Genomic DNA, 23,578 nt, shown 5'->3' with positions numbered 1-23,578 from the left:
CCACACATTTAAATGGTGGAGGGGATGATCCAAATATTTACTTAGATGAGCTCCCTTTATAAAATGTCCAAAGCAAGCCAATGGAGTTTAGCACCCAATGGCAGGGAATCCATAGGGACACCCATGAGAAACTGCATCTCATCTCTTCCAGGGTATACTAGTTGGCCAGGAAGAAAAGAAGAAAGAGGCAAATGAGCCCCATGTGTTGCAGGGATGAGCAGAATAAGTACTTGGCCACCCAAGTATTTGCACAAAAGTTGGAGAGTCAATATGTGTTGCAAAGTTGGTATGCTCACCTAAACTGTATTGGACTTTATTGGATGGCACAGCAGTCATACCATAAAGAGTGGTATGGTGTGTGCAAATCTCAACTGAACAGAATAGATATCAGCTTCCAGAGAAGGGCATGGTTTGCTAGTGAGAGCTTGCTTCAACACAACAGGTGACATCTGCAGGAGAAGGGCACATGTGTAATGAATCTGCTCACCTCAACTCTACTGAACAGATAAGATTGCAAAGGGCATAGGACAATGTTGCATCCTAGTCTCAATTCTACTGGACAGTTGCAAGCAGAATGAGGAGGGCACAGCATCGTATTATGTACTCATCTCAACTTTACTGAACAGACTGGCTACAGGAGAAGGACACAGCATTATATTGTATGCTCACCTCAACTGAACAGACTCAGGCCACATGAGGAAAATACAAGTGGCATGTGGGAAAGCTACATAAGAGGTGGCCTGTGCTACACTGACAGTGTTACCACAGCCCCATTTCCCACTGCACTGGTACTCAATTATATAATGCCCCAGTGTATGAATCCACTAGGTGAGGGTTTTCCATGGTAAACCATCCCAGCAGCTAGGAATGGGTAAGTGGGAAGGGTATCCCAGGTTCCACTCAATGAGATAAAAGGAGGTGAAATTCATGGTGGGGAGGCCTGGAGAAAATGCTCAGATCCCCATCAGTTCTTTGGTCCAGAATGGTCTTATACTGGATACAGAAAATAGATGACTGTGTAACACTATTTCGAAAAGCCAGTAAACACAAGCCAGGGAGGTGGGTAGAACACACCATAGTATTAGCTTTTTCCATGAAAGTCCATGGAACAGGTATGGTATGGATCAGACAAAAATCAGATATATAGATATACCACAAGAATACCTCTAGTGGTCTTGCAGAGCACTTTATCTCACAGTGGGAATATATGAAGCCAGAAAAGATGGTATGAGCCCTTTCATTATACTAGCTCGATGCACATTTTGAGAAACAAGGGCACCACCAGCCACCTGGGAAGATCCTGCAAATGCAATTGGGACTATGAAAGAGGAATAGTATATATTGTTTCAATGATGATGGAATGATAAAAAAATTTTGATTTTTGGACCCCCAAAAACCATCAGGAGATAAAGTCAGAAGGTGTAGAGAAGACAAATGTGTAGAGAACTTCCATATGCATCTGGAAGAGCTGAACCTATGGCTGGCAAAGAAGACACGTGAAAGAAGAAGAAAGGCACCAAGTCAAATGAGAAGAAATGTAAGGCTATGCGCACCCCAAATTCGAGATGAATGTGCCAACTGAAGGAGGTAACAGACCCAACCAGTAAGGGGAGAAGGAAAGGGACCCATGGGAAAATGGAGTTCCTTGAAAAGGCACACCAAACAACCCAACAAGTCATGAGATCCCATCTAGGTTTGAATGGTCCAACAGGCAAGATACAATAGGAAGGAGAATTGTAAAGAAGTACAGACAATTTCCTGAGCAGACTGGACAAAGAATAGGTACATAGAAGTGTAGCAGAAGATGGTGTGGGAAGCAACCTTAGGATAGACACTGGTAATAGTATGTGAGAAGGAGAAGAAAACAAGCCAGGATAAAGAGACAGTACAAAAGGTGGGAAGCCAAGGGCTCAAATAGGGCATGCACCAGAACATGTAAGTGCCATTAAGGTTTCAGTCATGGGAGCATGGTGATTTCTGGTTTTTATATGGGCTGGATTGTTTAGAGTTGGTGTCTGGAACTTATTGACAATAAATTGTACAATAAACAGACAGCACACAATCCACTTGTTTTAAAATAATATATTCAAAAACAAGTCAAACGTATGTACAAAATTTTGTTACACCATTCGTTATCACAGTTATATCCAGGGCTTTAAATATTTGTCTCCTTTTCATCAAAGTACATACAGGCTGGTTCAATCACTTTTGAACACTCTTTGACAAGACAAATTCTTCTTCTTTATCTATGTTGCTTCAATACCACTGTGAAACACACTTTAGATATTGCCCATTATGGCTAAACTACCAATCACACAGTCTAACTTCACTTTCGCTAATTTACTTTAACTTCTTCATTTCACTCTGTATCTGCACATATTTGTAACATGTGAAAGAAAAATATAGAAACATCTAGTTCTCTAATGACAACAATATTCACATAATGAGAAACTTGGTAGCTTCAAGTAAGATGCATCAACAGTATTGCAAAAGTTAATGCATACACAACGTACGACTTGTACAGAGTTACGTAATGAAACTTATCATAACCATCACTTTTAAAAGAATTATGTTTTAACACTCTTGTTATGAAAACTAAATAATCATTAAATATTAAATCACTAGATAAACTAAATAATAACTCTTAAACTAAACAGTCTTGTATATCCAACAGGTAAAGAAGGTTTGTTTGTTTGTTATTAAGCACAAAGCTACACAAAGGGCTATCTGTGCTCTGCCCACCACAGGTATTGAAACCCGATTTTTAGCGTCGTAAATCCGCAGACATACCTCTGTGCCACTGGGGGGCAGGTAAAGAAAGAGTGGAAATGATAGGAGAATAAATACTTTGTGGTACCAGGAAAGGAGAAAGTCTACAGATAAGGCCTTTTGATAGTTAGTAGGGATGCAGACTGACAAGCCAATAATGAATAGTCAGGGGAAAAAGGTGGTCACAGGATGACTACCAGGGGGAAAGGAGTGGCTAAAGATTGATGACAAAAGACCCACCACAGTTGCTGATAGGAAAAGTTGTCAAATAAAAGACAAGAGTGCAATAACAGGAGCGACACAAAAGCAGAAAGTCTAGTCTGATGGGTGACAGATGCCACAGGAGGAGGGAAGATAACCCTCAATGGAGGGATGTGCAAGTGTGAAGCAAAAAAGAGATGGAAAATTGAGAAAAAGAAAAAGGTCTTAATGCTAGCAAATGAAGGCTGAGCTGGACAAAGAAACACCAACAACAGGACCAGAGAAGGAAAGTAGTGTGTTAAGTTGCAGAGAGAATAGACAAATATGGGAATGGGCACATGGAAAAAAAGGTAAGGCCAGGCCAGGCTGTGAAAATACACATAAAGCCAGCCAGGCTATGAAAATACATATAAAGCCAAAGGATGAGGAACAGTAGGTCATAACAGATGAGTCCTGGAGTTGTAAAGGGTGGCAAATGTATCCAAGAACGACAACCAAGAGCAAAGACCTGGGGTGTATAGGTCACTCCATTGTTAGAATGTGGATTGGCCAAGAGAGGTGATCTCAACAAGATATAAGCTCATGACAAATTGTAGGCAAGAAGATCAACACAACAAGATGTGAATGGGCTCAGACTGTCATGTCTAATGCCCAAAGGCAAAATGACCTGGAATAGGAACCTCTTGAATGTTTGGTGCAAGAAATGACCATGTAAGAGACTAAGTGAAAGATGACCAAGTGATCCACCAGTAGGGAAAAGAATGGGTACATGTCCAAAAAATAAAGAGAGAGAAAGAGGGTCAAGCCCATGGATGTGGATGGAACACAGGACCAGCATTAAAACAACAGAAGACCTGCTTTTAACAGAGAGGGGAGTGTTAAAGGAGGGAGAGATCTTGTATAAGACGTAGTAAGTGACTGCATAAAGTAATCTGGGCATGGTCCAATCACCAAGACAATACCCTAAAGAGATGGTCCCAAAGGGTAAAGTGGACACTAAGAATGAAAATCATAGGTCTATAAGGTCCATATTTTGACATTAGTATTTTCTCCAAAGGAAGTCGGGTTCTAAGGACAAAGACAAAATAACTTCTAGTGTAGTAAGAGAATGAGAAGTGTACACCTGGTGGCCATATAATGACATAGCTTGCAGATAAAAAAAAGATAGGCCAAATTCAGTTAAGACCAGAGAAAAAGAAATGCTCAAAAGTACGAAAGATTGAATGGGTGTGAGAAAGGATGTAGATTTCAGGACTGAATAACAATTGGAAGAAAAGGAAATAGAAGAAAGGCAAAATATGTGTGAATGAACTAACAAAAAGAAATAGTTTGATAAAAGGAACAGCAGTCCCATAATGCCAAAGAATTTAAGATGGGCACATATTGAGTTAAAGGGCAGAGCAAGGAACAAGAAAAGATGAAAAAGAAGGATGAAGTACAGAAAACAAAGGGAGGACAGCCCAAGAAATATGCATAGAAAGATGTCCATCACATTACTTATGGCTAACTGCAGATCAGTTGAAAAAGACCGTAGATGTGGTTGGAGGGAGGTGGAGAGGAAATGGGAAAAGAAGTTAAGAGAAGAGGATTGATTAAAGAGACTAAGGTGGAGAGAAGGAAAACGACTGTCAGCAACAAGTGAGAACAACTGTAGCAGAAGATATAGGTACCCAAAGAATTGTATATGTGTGATAGTCACTGATAAGAAGAGTGATGAATTAAAGTACTGGTAGATGGAAGACGAGAAAAAGAGGAAGGTCTTGAATCTGGAATTGAAAGGTGAGAAAGAGAAAGATCTAGATGAGGTATAGGAAAACAAAACTTGGGAAGATACTGAGGATAAAAGTTTGATGACAGCAATCCAAGTCACCAAAGGGAAAGGAACACCACAAAACACAAACAAAGAAAGGGAGCCATAAGAAAATGATGTACACAATGAGAAAGGAGTCCAGGAAAGAGTAAAATAATCTGACCTAATGAGTCCTGACTGTAGGGGAACAAAGTATAGAGGGATAAAATAGAAGAAGTTGAACAGGCTAAACAGAGAACACATACCTACCGAATCCACTAGAAGCATGAAGAAGTGCCTCAAATAAAAGGCAGAAAAATACCAAAAGTAGTGAGAAAAGGATTAAAAACGCGAAAATGTGGAACTAGAAGTGAAAAAGACGGCAAATGACATGAACTCCGACAGAACCGGCCTTAGCAGAAATGGCGCCCAGGTAGAATAAGCATTTGTCACCATATACATTTCCCACATTTTTCATCCTCCATATTCAATATTTTTTCTCTTCGTTGACTTCACATACCAGATTCTCAACATTTTCACACCACTTCATTTATACTACTGATAAAATGGCATGTACATATATACAAATAGGACTTAAAGAATCATAGAGGAACTAGTGGACACTACTGAGCATTCCCGGGTATTTTTTAGGCATGCCCAAAAGATTGTATTCATGCAATCAATAGATTTTACGAGGGTTTTTTTGCACACCCCCAGGGCAATTGCGCCTTGGACATTTGCTCTGTTCACCTGGCCCTAGTACCAACCCTGAACCCCAAGCTGGCCAAATAGATACCAAGAACAGGGAATTTAGATTAAGAAAGAAAGCAAGTTTACATATCCAGATAAAATGAGGCATGAGTGTGAGAGGAGATAGGGCATTTGGGTGTGAGAAAAGAGCTACTGTAGAAAGAACAACAAACACGAAGAAAAGATAAGATAAACCCTTACAATAGGGGTTATAAAGTGAAAAATAATAATAAAGAACACAAGCAAGGGATAAGGAAATGAACAAACCTGAGAAGGGTTAGGTTAGGTGGTCCAATAGATCATTCCAGAATGTAAAGAAGTAGGCCTACTAAACATTAAACAAATATCTGCAACGATCCTGACAATCACCTAGCCTACAAAAGCCACAGATGAAATAAGGCCTAAGTCTGAACAATGTTATACACTCAGAACCAAATATAGATCATCATCTTTTAAGAATCCATGATAAAAATTAAACTTTTGAAATGAAAGCTAAAGAAAACGAAAATCAGAATGATTCCCATCAAAATTATACTCATATTTCAAATTGTGATACCCCACGTTCATTACCTTGCACTTATAATAATTAAAAGCCATCTGCCATTTATTTTTTCAACTCACCAAATAATCTAAATACTTTTGTAGGGCAGTAGCATCCTCCTCATAGCCAGCAATATCCAAAACTTTAATATTATCATCAAATTTAAATAATATATTGACCATTCTTTCATCTATATTCATGTTGTAAATCATAAAAGAGCAAAGGTCCAAACATGTACTGAGCCCTGAGGTATCTTACTCGTGACATTAATTCTGTTTGACTGAACTCCATTTATAACAACTATCAGCTATCTTCTATCTAGCCAGTTTTCTATCCAACCTATCCTTTACAGAGATAACTTTTCAACAATTCTTTTATGTGGCACCTTGTCAAATGCTTTCTGAAAATCCAGATACCTCACATCCACACCCATACCCTCATCTACTTAAGCAGTAACCTCTTTAAAGAATTTCCAAAGTTTATAGGCAAAATATTATGCAAGCAATATTTTTCCTAGTGAAACCATACTGACATCCAACAATATTTTTAAACTTTGTTAAATTACATTGCAAAACATCATTTATTGGATTTTCTAAAACTTTTATCACCACTGATGTAGGACTAATAGATCTATAGTTACTGGGACATTTTTATCAACTCCCTTGAAAATAGGAGTAACATTAGCCAACTTCCAATTTTCTGACAGTTGCTTGCAATTCAAGGACTTAGAAAAAATAACAGTAAATTGCTCACACATTCAATCCTTAACCCATTTCAAAATCCTTGGGTAAAGCTCCTGGGCCAGGAGCTTTATTATTTTTTAAGCTTCCCAATTGTTTCTTAACCTCAGAATTAATGTGATAATATTGTTCACTCTTGTTATATATATATATATATATATATATCAAGCACAGAAAATAAAAGTTATACCTCAATTAATTTTTCAGCATGTACAGTAAACATTTCAGCTGTGGTTTTCATTTGTTCCATATTTCCATCTTTGGCAGATTGAACCAAAGCTAACAGTGGAAGTTCTGTTTGCATGAAAAAGTCTGATACATTATCACCCACAGCTTTGCGCAGTTGTCGACGAAGGTCACCAGTTTTACTAGTTATTACTTCCACTGCTGAATGAAGAGATTCTGAGGGCTTGGCATTTCCAATCTGAGAAGAAACAAAAGTACAAACTAAAATTAATTAACAAATTAAATAAAATACTACAGATATTAACCATACCATATTATGGTCCTTATTTTAATAAATATGTAACAAGAAAATGTTAAACCAAATGATTTTATATCTCAAGAATAATATGATTCTGCAATACATTTATTAAAATCCTTTACTAAAAGAAAAATTCATTATATCTATTGTGCAAGCTGACTAATACACTACTAATATCATAATAAAAAGAGTGGAAGAATTTTCTGCATATTCACAAAAATTGCAAATATTTGTCAACCTTGGAAGATGGTTACAATCTACAAGAAGTATTCATTCTAAAAAATACAATAAATTTATGGGTAATTTATAAAGGCAGAACTCAAGAAGGAGACATATCAGTACTTAAAATTCTTAAATGCGTTTGTATGAACATAAGTAAGACAAAGAAATTGAAATTTTTAATCCATTTGAACTAAAAGTGGCAGATCAAATGAACATTCATAAAAAATCTGGAAGTTTAATTGTTAATATGCAATAGAAATTTTCGTTTAAAAGAATTCCAACACAAAACTAAACATTTTGCTATCACAGAATAAAGGATGACCATGTGGGAAATGAATAAATGTAGATTTTCCCAAGTGCTATTAAGGTCTGAAATGCTAACTACTTTCTACAAGTGAACTAGATCTAAAGGGAACACAAAACACTATGATACTAAAGATGTGAGTATTGTGAATAAAATGTTTTCAATCATATATGGAGATACTACATGAATGCAGCTTTGTTTATCAGTCTTTCAATTGTTACTATGATAGCATATGATTAGCTTAAAAATAAGAAATTCCTATATTCATGCAAACCATATCAAAAGGAAGTTAAATAGGTGTTATCATTCACATTATTTTATTTGATATAAAACAGCTTATATTAGATAATAAATTTTATGGTACCTCCATCTTATAAAAAAACTGATTATATGATTTCATGTAACTTAATTAACATTTCATCCCACTCAAATGGTGAAACTTTCAACTGATATGTAAAATTAACTAATTAAAAACACACATCAAACAGAGAGTGTTTGTTATTAGTAAATACTGACATTAGCCATGTATTCAGATAAAAGATCTTGTAAGGCTTGGCGAACAGCATTGCATTCTGTAATAATTCTCTCTCGGCGCTCATCCCGAGTGTTTGGGTAGTCTGCAACCATGGCTGCACTGCGAATGATGCCTTCCAGCTGTTCTTCAAGATCAGTGCGTGTCTTGACCTCATCATATGATGCAGGGTTCATATCAACTTTTATCTGAACCAAATAAAAATAAACCCACTTGAGAAGGTAACTTTTGTTTTAAAAAATCCTGTTTTAGAAATAGATTTGTAAAGTATTCAAGCCTTGTCACAGTTAGTATAAGCCACACAATTGACATTTAATCATTAAATGCAAACAACTTATAACTTGTTCTATTTACCAAGATTTATAAAGAGATGTAGGGGGGTAGTTACCAAGTAACTTGGTGTGGGGTAGAAAAATTGAACTTATGATTTATAGAATAGAACAAGGATTCAACTAAAAACATGTATTGATATTGGAACAACACCATTACTTAACTAACACATGATTTTAATACAATCCTGCACGGATTTTGAGTTCTCCAATGTGCAACCAATATGCTAACAACAAATAAGAAAAATATAACTATAGAATGACAAAATTTGGTAATCCAAAGAAATGATTGAAATCATTGTAAGAGAAAGATCAAATTAAATCATCAATGTTTTGCAGACAGTAAACCTTATGATAAAATGTACTATGAAAAATAGGGACAATGTTGATGTTGAATTAAGGTTATACTAAGGGAATAAACTGTCAAATATCTAGTGAGAAATTATGAAATTATGTTTAATCCACTATCAACCACTAAATTACTAATGAATAGAATACTATTGCTTACATCAAATTGGTCAAGAGCTGCTAACACCCCCTGCTGATCACTCCGATTTGTTATACCTACTGCATGTCCTTGAGCCACTTCACTAATAGTGTTTACTGCCTCACAAATTTGCCTGAGAATGTAGTCTCTGTTTTCTCGAGCAGCATCGAGTTCAGGATGACGAATGTAAACCTTAAGTGGTAAAAAAACCTCAAATTTTTTAATTTTTAGTAATACAATTAAATTTGAAAAAATGCAGTAGTATAGACTGATATGTTCAAATAATAAAATATTATTTAAAATGTGTTAATATTTTCATAATAAATAATCTTTTAACATTAAATAATCATGAATTTCCCCCAAACACATATCTTTAAACATAAGTATTATATAAAATTCCATTATCAGGTTATTTTTGTACATCACTCACAGCTACATTGATTGAATCAGTACACCAATTTTAACAATGCAATGAAAAACAAGAAAACTGAAATAAAACATTATCACAATTGGACTGAACATTGTCAAGATTAACCTACACATTCAAGTATTCCATTTAATTAAATATAAGCTCATTATGAGGTCCTCATTTACATTAATATCTGTATATTTTTCTTGGTAAAATGAATAATGAATAAGTTATAGGTCATGTTAGATTTAGAAATAATAGAATGGCCAAAATGATTAGTTTTATGGATTTTTGAAAGAAGTTAGGAATTTTTAAGTATTTTATATGCTAAGGAATTTCTGTTGATTTTATCAGCTTTATGAAGATGATACCAGTTTTATTTAATAGCTTTTCAGAATCTGAGGTGCTAAATCCCGATTAAGAAGAAACTGGTATCAAGTTCATAGTAAGCTTCTTTAACATAATTGACTTTTGTTAAGTAGGAGAATATAATTTTCTTTAACAGCTGGTTTTACAGAAAAGTTTATGAATATCATGAAAATACTTGAAAGATCTCATAACTTGGTTAATATCTTTTCAGTCATTATTATGTAACTCTTAAAGTGTGTTTTTTTGTTTATGGAAGGTGATTAGAAGGACTTATATTTGAAATGCAATATATAAATACTTGTTGGATATTAGGGAACTGTGCTTGTCATAAAAAATTTTCTTTAAGACTCAGTTTTCTGAAGAATTAGAAAAGATTGCACAATACTTTTAACTCATCTAACTTTACGTTTATTGGGATATATATATAGCAAAAATAAGGCCTTTACTAACTACATTAACCCTCATCAGCACACCTGGGGTCCACATGAACCTCAACCAATTTCTTGGTTGTATATCTTTTTACATAATCATTACAAATTTATATCAATTCATGTATTGTCATTCAGAAACCCTGGATCAATATGACACTATTGTTTTTGAAACAGGCAGAGGGAATGCATATCTATGATCTAATATTCATTTAGGGTCCATTGAGATCCCATACTATCATTGGCCACAGCTATACATACAGTTTGCCCTATCATATGAAACAAATTTGTAAATATTTATTTCACTATATATATGCTATTGTAGAGGATAATTCATAAAAGTAGTACAGTATCATCTTGTCTGTTTGTTTATAACATCATTGTGTAAAGCACGTATGCAAATCTCATTCCTCAACAAGTGTTCTCTGTGATGACTACTTATAATACCCTATTTTATAGAAACCTTGTTTGATAACTGTTGTAAATAACCTTCTTATTGGGTTTACAATCCATAGCCTATTATAAGGATACATGTTTGTGTTGGAGTCTGGTCAGACACAAGGTGACCCACAATGTACACTTTCAGTTTTCTTTGAGTTGAATTTTGTAGTATTGTGGTAATCTCATCATATATTGATGAATAATGACATGAATATAGGATTATAATAAAACTTTGGCTTTTTTTGTTGATACACTGTTTGTATAAGGAATGGTTTAATACTACTTATTTGTATACTGAGGAACAATGTAATTTTGTAATTTCTAAATTTTTCAACATATTTCCTCTACAATACATATATTTTTATGTTGTTCACATTGCATGCTAACCATAATAAAAGTTGTAATGCAATTGGTTTTTGGAATTTCAATATAGAGCTTACTATAATGGTAATTTTATGCTAGGGTCCAATTGGACATAACTTTTCAAAGGTGTACTGTTGAGGGTTAATTTTGGAATCAAAGAGGGATTTGTTATAGAGGTTTAAAATGTTAAAAATAATTCTGACGTTTCATTTGGTTGAAAGTTTAGCAGTGTAATGATTGTTGAAATAGGGCATTTTAGAAATTGTGAGCTCATGCTGATGTAAGTGAACAATACTGTCTGGAGAATTGGTAAAAGCAATGTAGTTAAAAGTTAATCTGTTTTGAGGAGGTATTCATTGTGTAACGGTGATGAGGATGTGATTAGATTTTTATTTAAAGTAATTATTTGCTTTACAGATGAAAATTTAGTTTCTTGTTATTTAAGTCACAGTGTTAATTTAAACAAGTAATCAAGCTTTCCTTAGCAGTCTGATTTTTTCCCTTGGTTAATAGCTTGATTCTTGTGAGTGTGTGTTGAATCTCATGGCTTGAAATTTTAAGTGTCTAGTTCGTTTTTTGGAACAGAGAGAATAATAGTTTTTTTTTTACAAAAGTCTTTAGTTATCCTTAGGAGACAGAGAGAAGTATTATTAAAAATATGACATTATTATTTACAAAAATTGGTTCATATAGTGACTGGAAGTTTTACTTTGAAATATTTGAAAATGAATTGTTCTATAAGTTCTATATGTTGATTAAAAAATATATATATTTTTAAAAGTTTCCAAAGCTTTTAAAGAAGCTAGGTCCTTTGAAATAAATTGATGGTATTTATTTCTTTTGATTAAAGAGCAGAGTTATTTAAATTGGAAATAATAGGCCTGATTTCAGAGGAGGAAATTCCATTGATGAAAGTTTTAAAAGAATGTGTTTCTCTGTTGTGTAAAATAGAGAAATATATATCTCTGGTATCTATATCTTGGAGAAAAAGATATGAATATAAAAGAGGTTTATAAGTAATGGTACGACCATAAGCTGTGGTTTCAGCATAAATGAGAGATTGATGGAAGCATGTTTCTCAAAAAAATTGCAAAGGAAAGTGGGTGATAGGGGGAGATATGAAAAAAAGAGAAATAATGTGAGAAACAAAATAAATAAAATTTAGTAATTGGAAAAAGTTGGGGAAGGTTAAATGTCTTGATGGGGGCCAGAAAAGGAGATATTGATAACAAACGGATGGCGAAAGGCATGGATGAGGTTAGGTTAGGTTACTTACTTTAAGATAGCTTTCCCTGAAGAATAAGACTTGGATTTTCACATGTAACCAATCTAGCCATTTTATTTATGAGATACGAATCTTAATGAAGTTGTTCAACAGGTGTTCTTAGATAAGTCAAGTGTTTTGGAGTCATGCATAAACATTTCAACAGGACCTTTTACATGGAGCTATAGGATAGAAATGTAGACATTGTTTTATGTAGTAATTTATTTCTTGAATATTTTACTGACTTTGAGGATGATATTGAAAGAAAATTTCTGGAGGTTCCAGTAATTTCTTTTCATGGTAGTCAAAATTTCTGTTACTATTGATTATAATTTTAAATTTTGATAGTGGAAATGTATCTGTTGAGATTAGTGGCCATTATGGTCAAGGTTATTAGAGTTTGAGTTGCCCTCCAATGTGACGTCTTCAGTTGAGAATGGTTTCTTGGATAATTGAAAGTTTGTTTTCTCATCAATGGACTCATCCATAATGTTATAATAATGTAGATTCATGTAATATTTTTCATATTCTATTCTCTGTATTTTAGGATTACCTCCAGGATTGTGATGTTAAATTTTTTAGTTTTATTATTTTATATTGTTTATCTTGGGAAGGGAGGGATGCTCTTTAATGGTGAGCTTAGCTTTTTTCTTTCTTGTTTATCATCTAGCCTGATTAGTATGTTGTATCTGAGATAGTTATTGACATTTGATTGCTTGACAAAGGTTTAAAAGCTTTCACTCTTTGTCCATTTCAGGCATGACAAATTTATCATAGTTTGAGACATAGTGGTGTTGTTAGCTGGTTGTTCAGTTTTAATTGGTTTTAGATTTCGAAGTAGAACACTTGAATTCATTTTTTCCTTAGTGTCCATTCATTGGTGTCTGAGTCTATTATTTTGAAGTGTTCGATGTTTAATCCCTCATTACAGCCTTTGTTTAGATGGCTGTAAATTCTAGAGTTGCTGGAAGGGCTCTTTTTGTGCATGCTCCTTAACTCTGGTCGCTAGGATTTGTGTCATTGACCCAATGTAGCCATGCCTACAGCATGTACACGTGAATACCACCAGCAGTCTGTATAAAATAGGTATTTTTCTTTGATGAGGACAAAATTACATATTTATGCATTCAGTTTGAAGATTATTTTTAGCTGGCTTGGACATAAGTTGATTGCAGAATATTCTTGATTTTACTTTTTAGTTTGATGTCATGAGAATCAGTGAAGGGTAACACCAAGGAGATAGAGCATTTGGAAATGTTGAAGTCTGGAATCTTGGGTTGCATACTTTATTAATATATTCAAAAATACTTCTGTTGATGAATGCTATTCAATTCAGGAAACTACTTGAACTTATGAACAAAAATCTCACTTTGTATTTAATAATAAGACATATTATAAAGTTGAGAGTGTTGGCCATGGGTTCACCACTTGCTCCCATATTAATTATATTATTTTTGTTCTATCATGAAACTAATTGTTAAGATACTTGATCATCAAAATTTAAGCCTTTAGTCTCTAAGAGATATTTTGACATTTTTATTGTATTTATAGAACAGAGCCATGCCAAAACATTTCAAGATTATATAAATTCTAAACATAGGAATATCAAGTTTATAGTCGAGGAACAAAAATAATCTAAATTACCTATTTTTTAGATCTAGAGGTCATCAACCTGAACAACAGGTTCAAAACTAGATAATACCACAAACCAACATTTTCTGGTCTGTACTGTCATTCAGCACATTCATACTTGATTGTTACAAAATTATAAGCATTCTAATTCATAGAGTGTATAAACTTACCAGCTCTTATTTTAATTTAAATGATAAAGTAGCCAATATTAAAAATTTTTGACTGAAAATGTCTTACTCCTAGCATTCATCAGCAAAAGTATTTTTGAATATATTAATGAAGCTTACAACCCCAATATTCCAGATTTCAACATTCCCAAATGTTCTATCACCTTGTTATTACCCCCTCATTGGTTTTCATGGCATCAAACTAAAAAGAAAAATCAAGAACATTCTACAGTCATGCCATCCCCATGTCAGCCTATAAGTGATCTTCAAACCGAAAAAACGAATATGTAATTTTTTCCTCTTCAAATACAAAATACCTGTATTAAAAAAAATTGCTGGGGTATATCAATACACATGTCCTTGTTGTAGGCATGGCTACAATGGGTCAAGGACACAAACCTCAGCTATCAGAGTTAAGAAACATGCACAAAAATAATCCCTCCTTCTAACAACTCTGGAATTTACAACCATCTAAACAAAGTCTAGTGAAAAACCGATTATCAAACATTTCAAAATAATAAACTCGGGGACAAATGAATGATGATAAAGAAAAAGGATGCACCCCCTAATTCAAAATTGAAAAAAACACTGAACAACCAGCTAACAACATCACTGCATATAAAACTGTGTTTTACCCATTAACAGATATTTTCTTGAATTATGCTGGTTCAATTACAAGGGATGTTTGAGATGAGGATTAAGTCCATCAATGAAAATTATAATGCAAGTTTGCCAAGAATGCTTTTACTTTGTACATTTCTTTCTTTGTATAAGACTCATGCATCTACCCTGGCTCTGGAAATATTTAGTATGCTTCTCACATGATTAGAACTTATCGTAATTATTAATCAAATAAATTATATTGTTACGACATCGAGGTCACGTGACTAGTATCATGCCACGTCATTCTTGAACATTCATGTCTTTTCCTTAAATCTCGTGATCCTTCTAGATATAGTGTAGTCTTGTATATACAAGACCGGCCACGAAGCGACGAGGGGGTAATGAGTAATTGAATGTATGTGGACAGAATATTGTTGGCCATGTGAGACGTGAGTTATAGTGTCTGTTATAGAGTGACTGTTAAAATTAAGTGTATCGTAAAGTTGTATTCGGAAAGAATAAACCAGTTTTATTTAAGAAAGGACTTGTGTCGCTAAAGTTTAGTCGGAAAGAATTTATGGAAAATTAACTAACAACTGGAGGCGTAACAATATTGTTTGTCCAATATTAACTGTGAGAGCAGCTCACATATGTTTCAAACCCTTCTCTAAGATGGCTCATCAGATCATGTGATCATGTAGTTAGACACATTTGTATTGTGATGATCAGAACAGTGAAGACAATGAAAATGAAAAGATAACCAAATTTAATCATCAATTTGATGTTTCTAAGAATCCAGTAAAACACAGATTATCTTTATCACTTTAATTATTGTATGGTGCATGATTTTCATATAACTTTCCTAAAGAATAATACTGAAAACTATCAGTGAACAATCAAATAACAATACAGAATGCCTACAAGCTCAACTACTGAAACAATACACTGATGTTTCCACCAAACTTTTCTAAGAATTTTTCAAGCCTGATTTCAGATTATATCGTATCACCTTTCAAAATCAAAGTAAATGCTATGATGAATTTATTGTTCTGGTATGAGCACAACATTTCTGTATTTGTTGCTCTAGCTGTTGTATGTTTAAAATTGATGAATTTTGTATCTGTTTCCTAGTTTTTGATGATTCTTTTTGACCTATAGAAATCCTAAGATGAAACAGATTAAGCTAAATACAAATTAAGTCTTATATCTGGCTAGGTTTTGGATTTAACAAGTCACTAGACAGCCTTACTAATTTAAAGGAAAGAATTAAAAAATTTAGAGGGGAAAAGCTATTTACAGTATCCCCTGTGAATATGGATTCCAATACATTGGAAGAAAAAACAAAGATCAACAAAAGCCAGAATTCAGGAGCATAATAGACAAACAAGACTCAATTATACCAATTTATGTGCAAAATTAAATAATGTCATGCAGAGAAGAAAACCTTACAAAAAAATTGTAATAATATTAATATTGTTGCATCAACGAGGTCACGTGACTAATATCATGCCACATCCTTCTCAAATCTTCATGAATTGTTGGGAGACTACTAGATTGGGAGGTAGTCTGGTATATATATAAGACGGTCACAACGTGATGGGAGAGAATGAGTAATTGAACTGCAGTCAGAGAGAATAATGTTGAGCACGTGAGACATTCGTTTGAATTATAGCGTTTGTTATAGCGAGACTGTTGAAATTAAGTGTATCGCAAAGTTATATTCAGAAAGAATAAACCAGTTTTATTTAAGAAAGGACTTGTGTCACTAAAGTTTCGTCGGAACGAATTTACGAAAAATTAACTAACGAACAGAGACGTAACAATATTATACAATATTAACCACACAAGAGAAAACAGAAAGATAAAAGAATCCTTCTACATCCACCTAACTGAAAATACACTCAATCAAATTGAAAAACTTAAGTCTTCCTTGTTGGAAACACTCAAATAGTTAATTGATTGAGATGCTTATGAGGAAGATCTCAATTGAGTGATAATGCACCAAACTTTCATCAAGAATACCCAGGATTAACAACATACTTTAAAAGTAACAGGTTATCTCATGTAGACTGAACCACTGGTGTTTTGTATAATAAATATCTGAGAGGGTATTTATATGTAATAGATACTTCAACTGAATAATTTGTTTTTGTTTCAAACTTTCTATGTTATTCTTATGAAATCATACATGTATACAAGAGCCATACACTTACCTTAATAAATCACTTGCAAATAAAATGAAAATGAGTTATAAGTTTTAGTATTTTATATTGGTAATTATGCATTTATATTTAGAATGAAATAAGATAATTGTGGTGTTTAATACATATATATTTTCTCATTTAACAAGGCTTTGGTTATTATTGTTTTCAAATGATACAATTTTATTTCTGATAAGAACTTTGAAAAGACACTGAATACTACAATTAAAAACTTCTAAAATAATAACAACTTACTCTTGATTCTGGTTTTAAATATCATGGTTAGAAAATACTCCAGTGTGAAAACTTCAATTAATCATAAGATTGGTTGAAACATCATAATACAAATATAAATACATTTTAAATTTTAATACTGCTTAATTTGCAGCTTAAACAAATTCCTACTTTGGCATCTTTAGTACTTTGGCAGTTTAAAATCAAAAGTTTATTTAGATTAGCTCTTCACTGTAAACATACAAACATGTCAACGAAAGAAGGAATTTGACTTAAAATCTCAAATTAATAATATAAAATGAAGATAAAAATTTGAGTTAGACTCATATATTTATATCTAAAAACATAATTTAAGATCTAATTTGACCAAGCTAGTTCACCTTTGAAGCTGTCAACAGCATCAGCATGTTCTTTTTTAGTAGAGCTCGAGCAGCAGCAAGCTCTTCTCTGAGACAAGTATCTTTCAGTTCCTGATATTAAAATTGAGCATATAGTTTTAGACAGGTCATAGCATCTAGTAAAACAAGTCTCACTATTATCAAAAATAAGTTTTCAATTAAGTGAAAGTTACAATTGAAACACAAAAGTAACAATGAAAAAAATTCAGAAATATATATATATATATATATGTATATTATGATTACATTATCCTGATGAAAACTCAACAAACTGATAAAGACTTTCTGACTAAATGGTCTTAATTTTTGAAGTTCCTATAACACATACAATTCCACTTGCTGTACATATCCTTACAAGTTTGAAACACTCAAAGAAATACATGACCTTAACATAAGACATATGGATTTCAAAAATACATTTCATAGAATAACACAAAATATTGAGCAAAAACTATGGTGTGTAAGTAACCACATAGCACTTAGTTTTCTCTCTTAGCTCTTTGTCATTTAATTTTTTGGATGCCTCATGAGATGCATTTATCATCAACCATGGTAATGACTATATGAAAACTTCCTACAGCAATTACTATTTTGAAGCACTGCATTTCAAGTGTATTCTCCCATTGTTCACTTGGATGCTTAAATTTTTAGTTCTTTACTTCTTTTTCTGTCTAGACTTGCAGTGAAACTTAACTGTACTATTAAATACTGTGATGAATTCACATACATAAATACAGTAGAGTTACAGGCAGAGTAGTATGGAATAGAGAGAACTAAGGACATTAAAACTGTGGCTAAAGTATTTATACATATAGCAATACTTCTACAGTGCAATTATCGTTTTTCCTTACTATGTGCATGGCCATTAGATTTGTGTTCTAAGCAGTTTGGAATGTATAAAATACCTTGTCCTATCCTGTCCTTTTCTGCTTTCATGTATTTTCTTCACATCATTAAACTTGGTAAAAATGCTGTTTTAAGTTCAAACAGAAGAGTCTCATCTTGCCTACTACAAAAGACCCCTGCAAGCTTATAGCTTACCCTTTTAAATATGAAAATACTGTTAAAATTGAGAGAAAAAGTCCAAGGAAGTCAAACTTTGTAAACCTAAGAGTTGTTCAACATTAAATTTAATAGTTTACTTAATGAAAATGTGATTTTACTTGTAGTTTTATTAATAGTGGTATTTCTTTTAACTAATAGGTGGACATTCAAAATGTAGAAATATTTTTCACATGAAACAATAAAACAGACGATTTGATCCACAACTGGTCAACGACTATTTAATGACACTGTTATTATTAATAATTGAAGGTTGGTTTTTATATCTTGGTTTCTATCGCCATGTTGCTCAATGAAAAAACTTTTCAGGTTTAATAACATCAAACAGTTTAACCTTTGATTGTTGAAGTTGATAGAGCAAATGAGCTTTTACTTTTATTAGTTTGTTGTTCTTTATGATAATCAGAGAACATACTTACTGCTTGCCTTTTGGCTGCTTTATGTAATAAATCTTTAGTCTTTTTTTCAAAACATTTATATGACTCCATCAACTCTGCTTGGCTAGATGTATTCTTGATTCTTTCTAAGTCATCTTCTAGCTATAACAGGAAATATAATGCATGAGTGATATTATCTCCTATTGTAGAGATTGTAGGTACATTTCTCTATTTTGTACAATCAAAACTGGAACTTAAGTAATAACCTCTACCGTAATTTCTAAACAAATAACGTAATCAGTATTGGAGTGTAATAATTAAGATTTTTCTTTGCACTAGAGCATTAAAAACAGATAATTATTTTCCAATGATAATTTTTATATACTTGTTTTGAAATTTAACTTACATCTTTTCAAAATTTTCAGATAGTATATAAAACAATATAACACATGATTGTAGTTATGATTAAACATCTTGAAAAACATATTACTGGTTAAGAATATAATCACACATTTCTTGATTGTAATATGTTACATTTTTCAGAATGTATGTGAATCCAAAGGTCTTAAATTGGAATATATACTAAAATAATTATCTGGAAAAAAACTTCAGTTATTAAGAAATTATTTATTTCTTACACTTTGTAGACATTTCATAAGCAATTGAACATCAATCATGTCTGCCACTATCAGAAGTCTTGTTACAGCAGATAGCAAATTTCTAGCAGCTCTCACCATCTTACTACGACATGTTGAAGAACATGGCTCTTCTGCAAACTGTCTTGCTGATATGCTCATTATTTCACCTGGAGTAATCAGTTTAAAATAAATACTAAATTATAACATATTACAAAAAAATAATTAAGTTCATTTTGTTATTAGTGGGTTACATAAAGACCCATGTGTAATTTTGAAGGCATTAAAACAGCCAGTTCAATAAAGATGACAAGGTGAAGGGGAGGTAAAACTACCATAAGAATAAACATAACCATTTATGGTAGAGAGGTGATATATATGAATATTTTCCACGAGTTTTTTGTCTTTTAATATTATAATATTTATTATATAATCTCTACACAGACAGATTCACCTAACACATGTGAATCCATTAAGATTACTTTGTTCTAGCTGTCACTGTTCCTTTGTTAGTCTTGAGTAAATAACAACTGTGCTGCTCAGGGATAATAATGCTGCAATACTGCACACTGTGCAAGGTCATCGGCAGTGACATTTAATAGTCATCCTGATGATAGAGGTTATGGCCTCAACTATGATGTAATGAGAATGATCAGTCACATGGGTAGAGCTGGTGACTGTGGGTAAACAGGAACTAAGGAATGTTGGATCTAAATAGTCTGGAAGAGGACATTGAAGGAGAAACAGTGAAGAGAGTCCATTAAAACGAGCAGTCCCATATAAGTAAAGGCAAGTACACACACTGTGTTTGTGTAAAGTATTATAAATAAAGATTGCTCATTTTGCATTTCACTTTGTATGCAGTCATATTATTCAATCTAATATCAAGCCTCAGGTAGTAAGTGATTTAACATTACTTCATGATGGATATGTTGAAGATTAACTGAGTTTTACCTGAATATACCACAGAAACTAAAACTATTACTTGAATAACAAACATCATGTATGTAATGACTCAAACTAATAGCTGTATAAATATGTTAGTTGTGACTAATACTAGTAGATAAGGGAAAAAAAACCAAGTCCAGACCTAACCAGAACTAGAAGTTGTATCAAGATGCCAGATCCAGTGTCAGTTGAGTAAATCAGGACTTGAATAAGGATAGCCTAATAAAATTAAAACTAACATCTGAATAAGAATAACGAGATTTAATGAAGGCTAAAACATATACTTGAATCATGATAACCATGCCAGTAGAGACTAAAACAAGTACATGAATAAAGTATTCTAGTACACCGATATCTGTCAGAAGAGTATTAAGTATTCCCAAAATGTATGTCTGGAAATGTTATGCAGAGAACAAATTTAAACAAGAATTACAAAAGAAAACAATTTGATGGGAAGTGTACAATAAATTAAATATTTTATTCATTCAATTGCAAATCTACACTTCACTGGCCATCTTCTACACCATGTAAGTATTCAACTGGCTGCTGAAAAAGAACAGGATAAAGAAAAATTGATCCACACCCTATGAGATGAGATCAAGAACAAGGACATATCATACTATTAAGTCAAACCAAAGTCATAGTTTGTTATCCCACAATTCCTAGGTTTCATACGTAAATGGTCATTTCAGTTAAACAAACTTATGTTTATGTTAAATAAACTCCTACCTAAAACCAACTTGTAAAAGTTTCTACATCGAAATATGTGTTTATCTGTTTGTTGATTAGCACTGTACAATAAACTATTTGTACTCTGTCCACCAAAGATATCTAAACCCGATTTTTTAGCAATTAAGTAGTTTATACTAGACTGTAATATGAACTTTCTAGTAATAAAGATAGATATAACTTCACATATTTGGTACCGAAATGTGCAGTGGCCTTTTCTGTTGGTGAGTTGGATAATACCCGAAGGGTATAACCTGCCATGGAACTAAACTAAAAGTGATATATAGTCAAGAGGGTAACTTGCATGCACTGAGCAGCCTGAAATTTGTTTTGTTTATGTAAATATTCTCAGTTATATTCAGAATAATACAGATTTGCTAGGGAACCGAGGAGAATACTTCATTCTTTGAGAATATTCTAGAATACTAGAGAAGTGAGCCAGAACTAATATAGAATAGTTACAAATTTTCATGAGCTGAATATTATTCAGCTTGGACATCTCAAATTTAGGCTCTAACTTCAACAACTTAAGATTGCAGAGAGTGCACAAATAAAGATTTCCACCTCTATATCAATTGAGAATACAGCACAAAAGCACTTGTTCAAGTGCTAACTGAGCTCTGATTGTGAATAAAGATTGTGGTTATGTGCAAAATTGTGCCAAAGATAGAGATGGAAAGAGTAGCAGAAGCCCTCCTGGAAGTATTCTGCAGATCAGGCTTTCCAAAAAAAATCTTGAGTGACTGAGGGACACAGTTTACCTCAGAACTGATGAAGAGGTGTGCAGACTCATCAGCACTAGGCAGCTCTTTACCATCCCATACAACCCCAAGTGTAATGGACCTTGTGAAAGAGTTAATGGAGTCTTAAAGAACATGCTGAAGAATATGTGCCAGGTGAGACCATGCAACTGCAACAGGTACCTGCAGACTGTATTAGTTGCTTACTGATAAGTCCCACAAGTGAGTACATGATTTGTACACTTCAAGTTACTGTATGGGAGAACAGTACGAGGAGTGATGCAGATATTGAAAGGATTGTGGACAGAAGAAGAAGATTCAGAAGTGAGTAACACAGACCAGTACATGTTAGACCTAAGAAACCGACTGGAGGAGACCTATCAATTTGCTCAAGAGTTTTTATGCTGTTCAAGGCAGTCACAAGCATTTCTATGACAAGAAGGCCAAGACATTATTCAGGCTGATGCATCAGATGTTGGAATTGGAGCAGTACTTCTGCAAGAAATTAAAGATGGACTGTTTCCATTAATGTATGTCAGTAAAAAGGTGTTGAGTAGTGAGAAGAACAACTCTGGGATTGATTTGCCACCCAGAAATTCCTGAATTATCTCTATGGGAAGGTGTTCATCAATCAGATGAATCATCAGCTACTTGCATACATCCAGAGGTCAAAATCGACAGTGCCAGGATCATGATTGAATGTGGTACTTCCAAAACCACAGGTTCTGCATTGAGGCCATCACGGGGACAATAGGGGAGACCGGGGCTAGTCCAATATCTAGAGAAATAACCCGAATCATACATTGAAACTGAATGAAATTGAAAGATAAATATGTACTTTAACAAAATTATGTATTCTATATTGGTTACATAAAATATTTTGAAGTAAAGTCAAGTGTAACAATATTCCCCGGATGCGGGGTAAGTTGATATAATAGGTGGGGCATGTTGTTATACAATAAAAACTTTTGAAACGACAATTCAAACATAATTATATTGCAATGAATTTATTATTGATTACACGATAAAATAAATCTTGAAACGTTATTTAAACATATAAGAATCATTGTACCATGATCGAAAAACTTAAAACAAAAATGGTTATAGTTATTTTCACAAATATATGGACCACGAGTTTCACCTGCTGTGCATTTATAATGAGCCCACTTATAACAGACTGTACACTGCACCCATTCTTCTCTGGATACAGAATTACTAAACAGGTCTCCACATAGAAGATACCCAATTTCTTCCATCCGATTTTTCGCTTTTTTCTTGCCTTTATTACCAGCGCTAGCGCCTTTTCCGTGACCACTCTCTTTCGTTTTCGTTTTATCTCTGTCATCTTTTTCAAGCTGGAGTTGTTGTTTTTTCGGGTGTAGAGGGCAAAATAGCCGAATATCGTTTTTTCCTGGTTATTTTGGTCTTTC

General features: G+C 33.4%; 1 protein-coding gene across 1 annotated transcript in view; it reads right to left on the bottom strand.

Annotated features, from left to right (window-relative positions):
* The window catches only part of LOC106469295 (catenin alpha-like), an 80,749-nt gene that overhangs the window by 27,649 nt on the left and 29,522 nt on the right, over positions 1 to 23,578 (bottom strand). Inside the window, exons 4-9 of the mRNA XM_022397771.1 lie at positions 19,735 to 19,901; positions 19,139 to 19,258; positions 17,640 to 17,729; positions 9,170 to 9,340; positions 8,317 to 8,520; positions 6,981 to 7,214 (exon numbers count right to left, since the gene is read on the bottom strand). Of these exons, the coding sequence (XP_022253479.1) occupies positions 6,981 to 7,214; positions 8,317 to 8,520; positions 9,170 to 9,340; positions 17,640 to 17,729; positions 19,139 to 19,258; positions 19,735 to 19,901 (986 nt within the window). The remainder of the gene's footprint in view (positions 1 to 6,980; positions 7,215 to 8,316; positions 8,521 to 9,169; positions 9,341 to 17,639; positions 17,730 to 19,138; positions 19,259 to 19,734; positions 19,902 to 23,578) is intronic.

The sequence above is a fragment of the Limulus polyphemus genome, unplaced genomic scaffold (assembly GCF_000517525.1).
Source record: "Limulus polyphemus unplaced genomic scaffold, Limulus_polyphemus-2.1.2 Scaffold3403, whole genome shotgun sequence".
In the NCBI taxonomy this organism is placed as follows: Eukaryota; Metazoa; Arthropoda; class Merostomata; order Xiphosura; family Limulidae; genus Limulus; species Limulus polyphemus.
The sequence above is the reverse complement of the archived record's forward strand: the minus strand, read 5'-3'. Positions and strand labels throughout refer to the sequence as shown.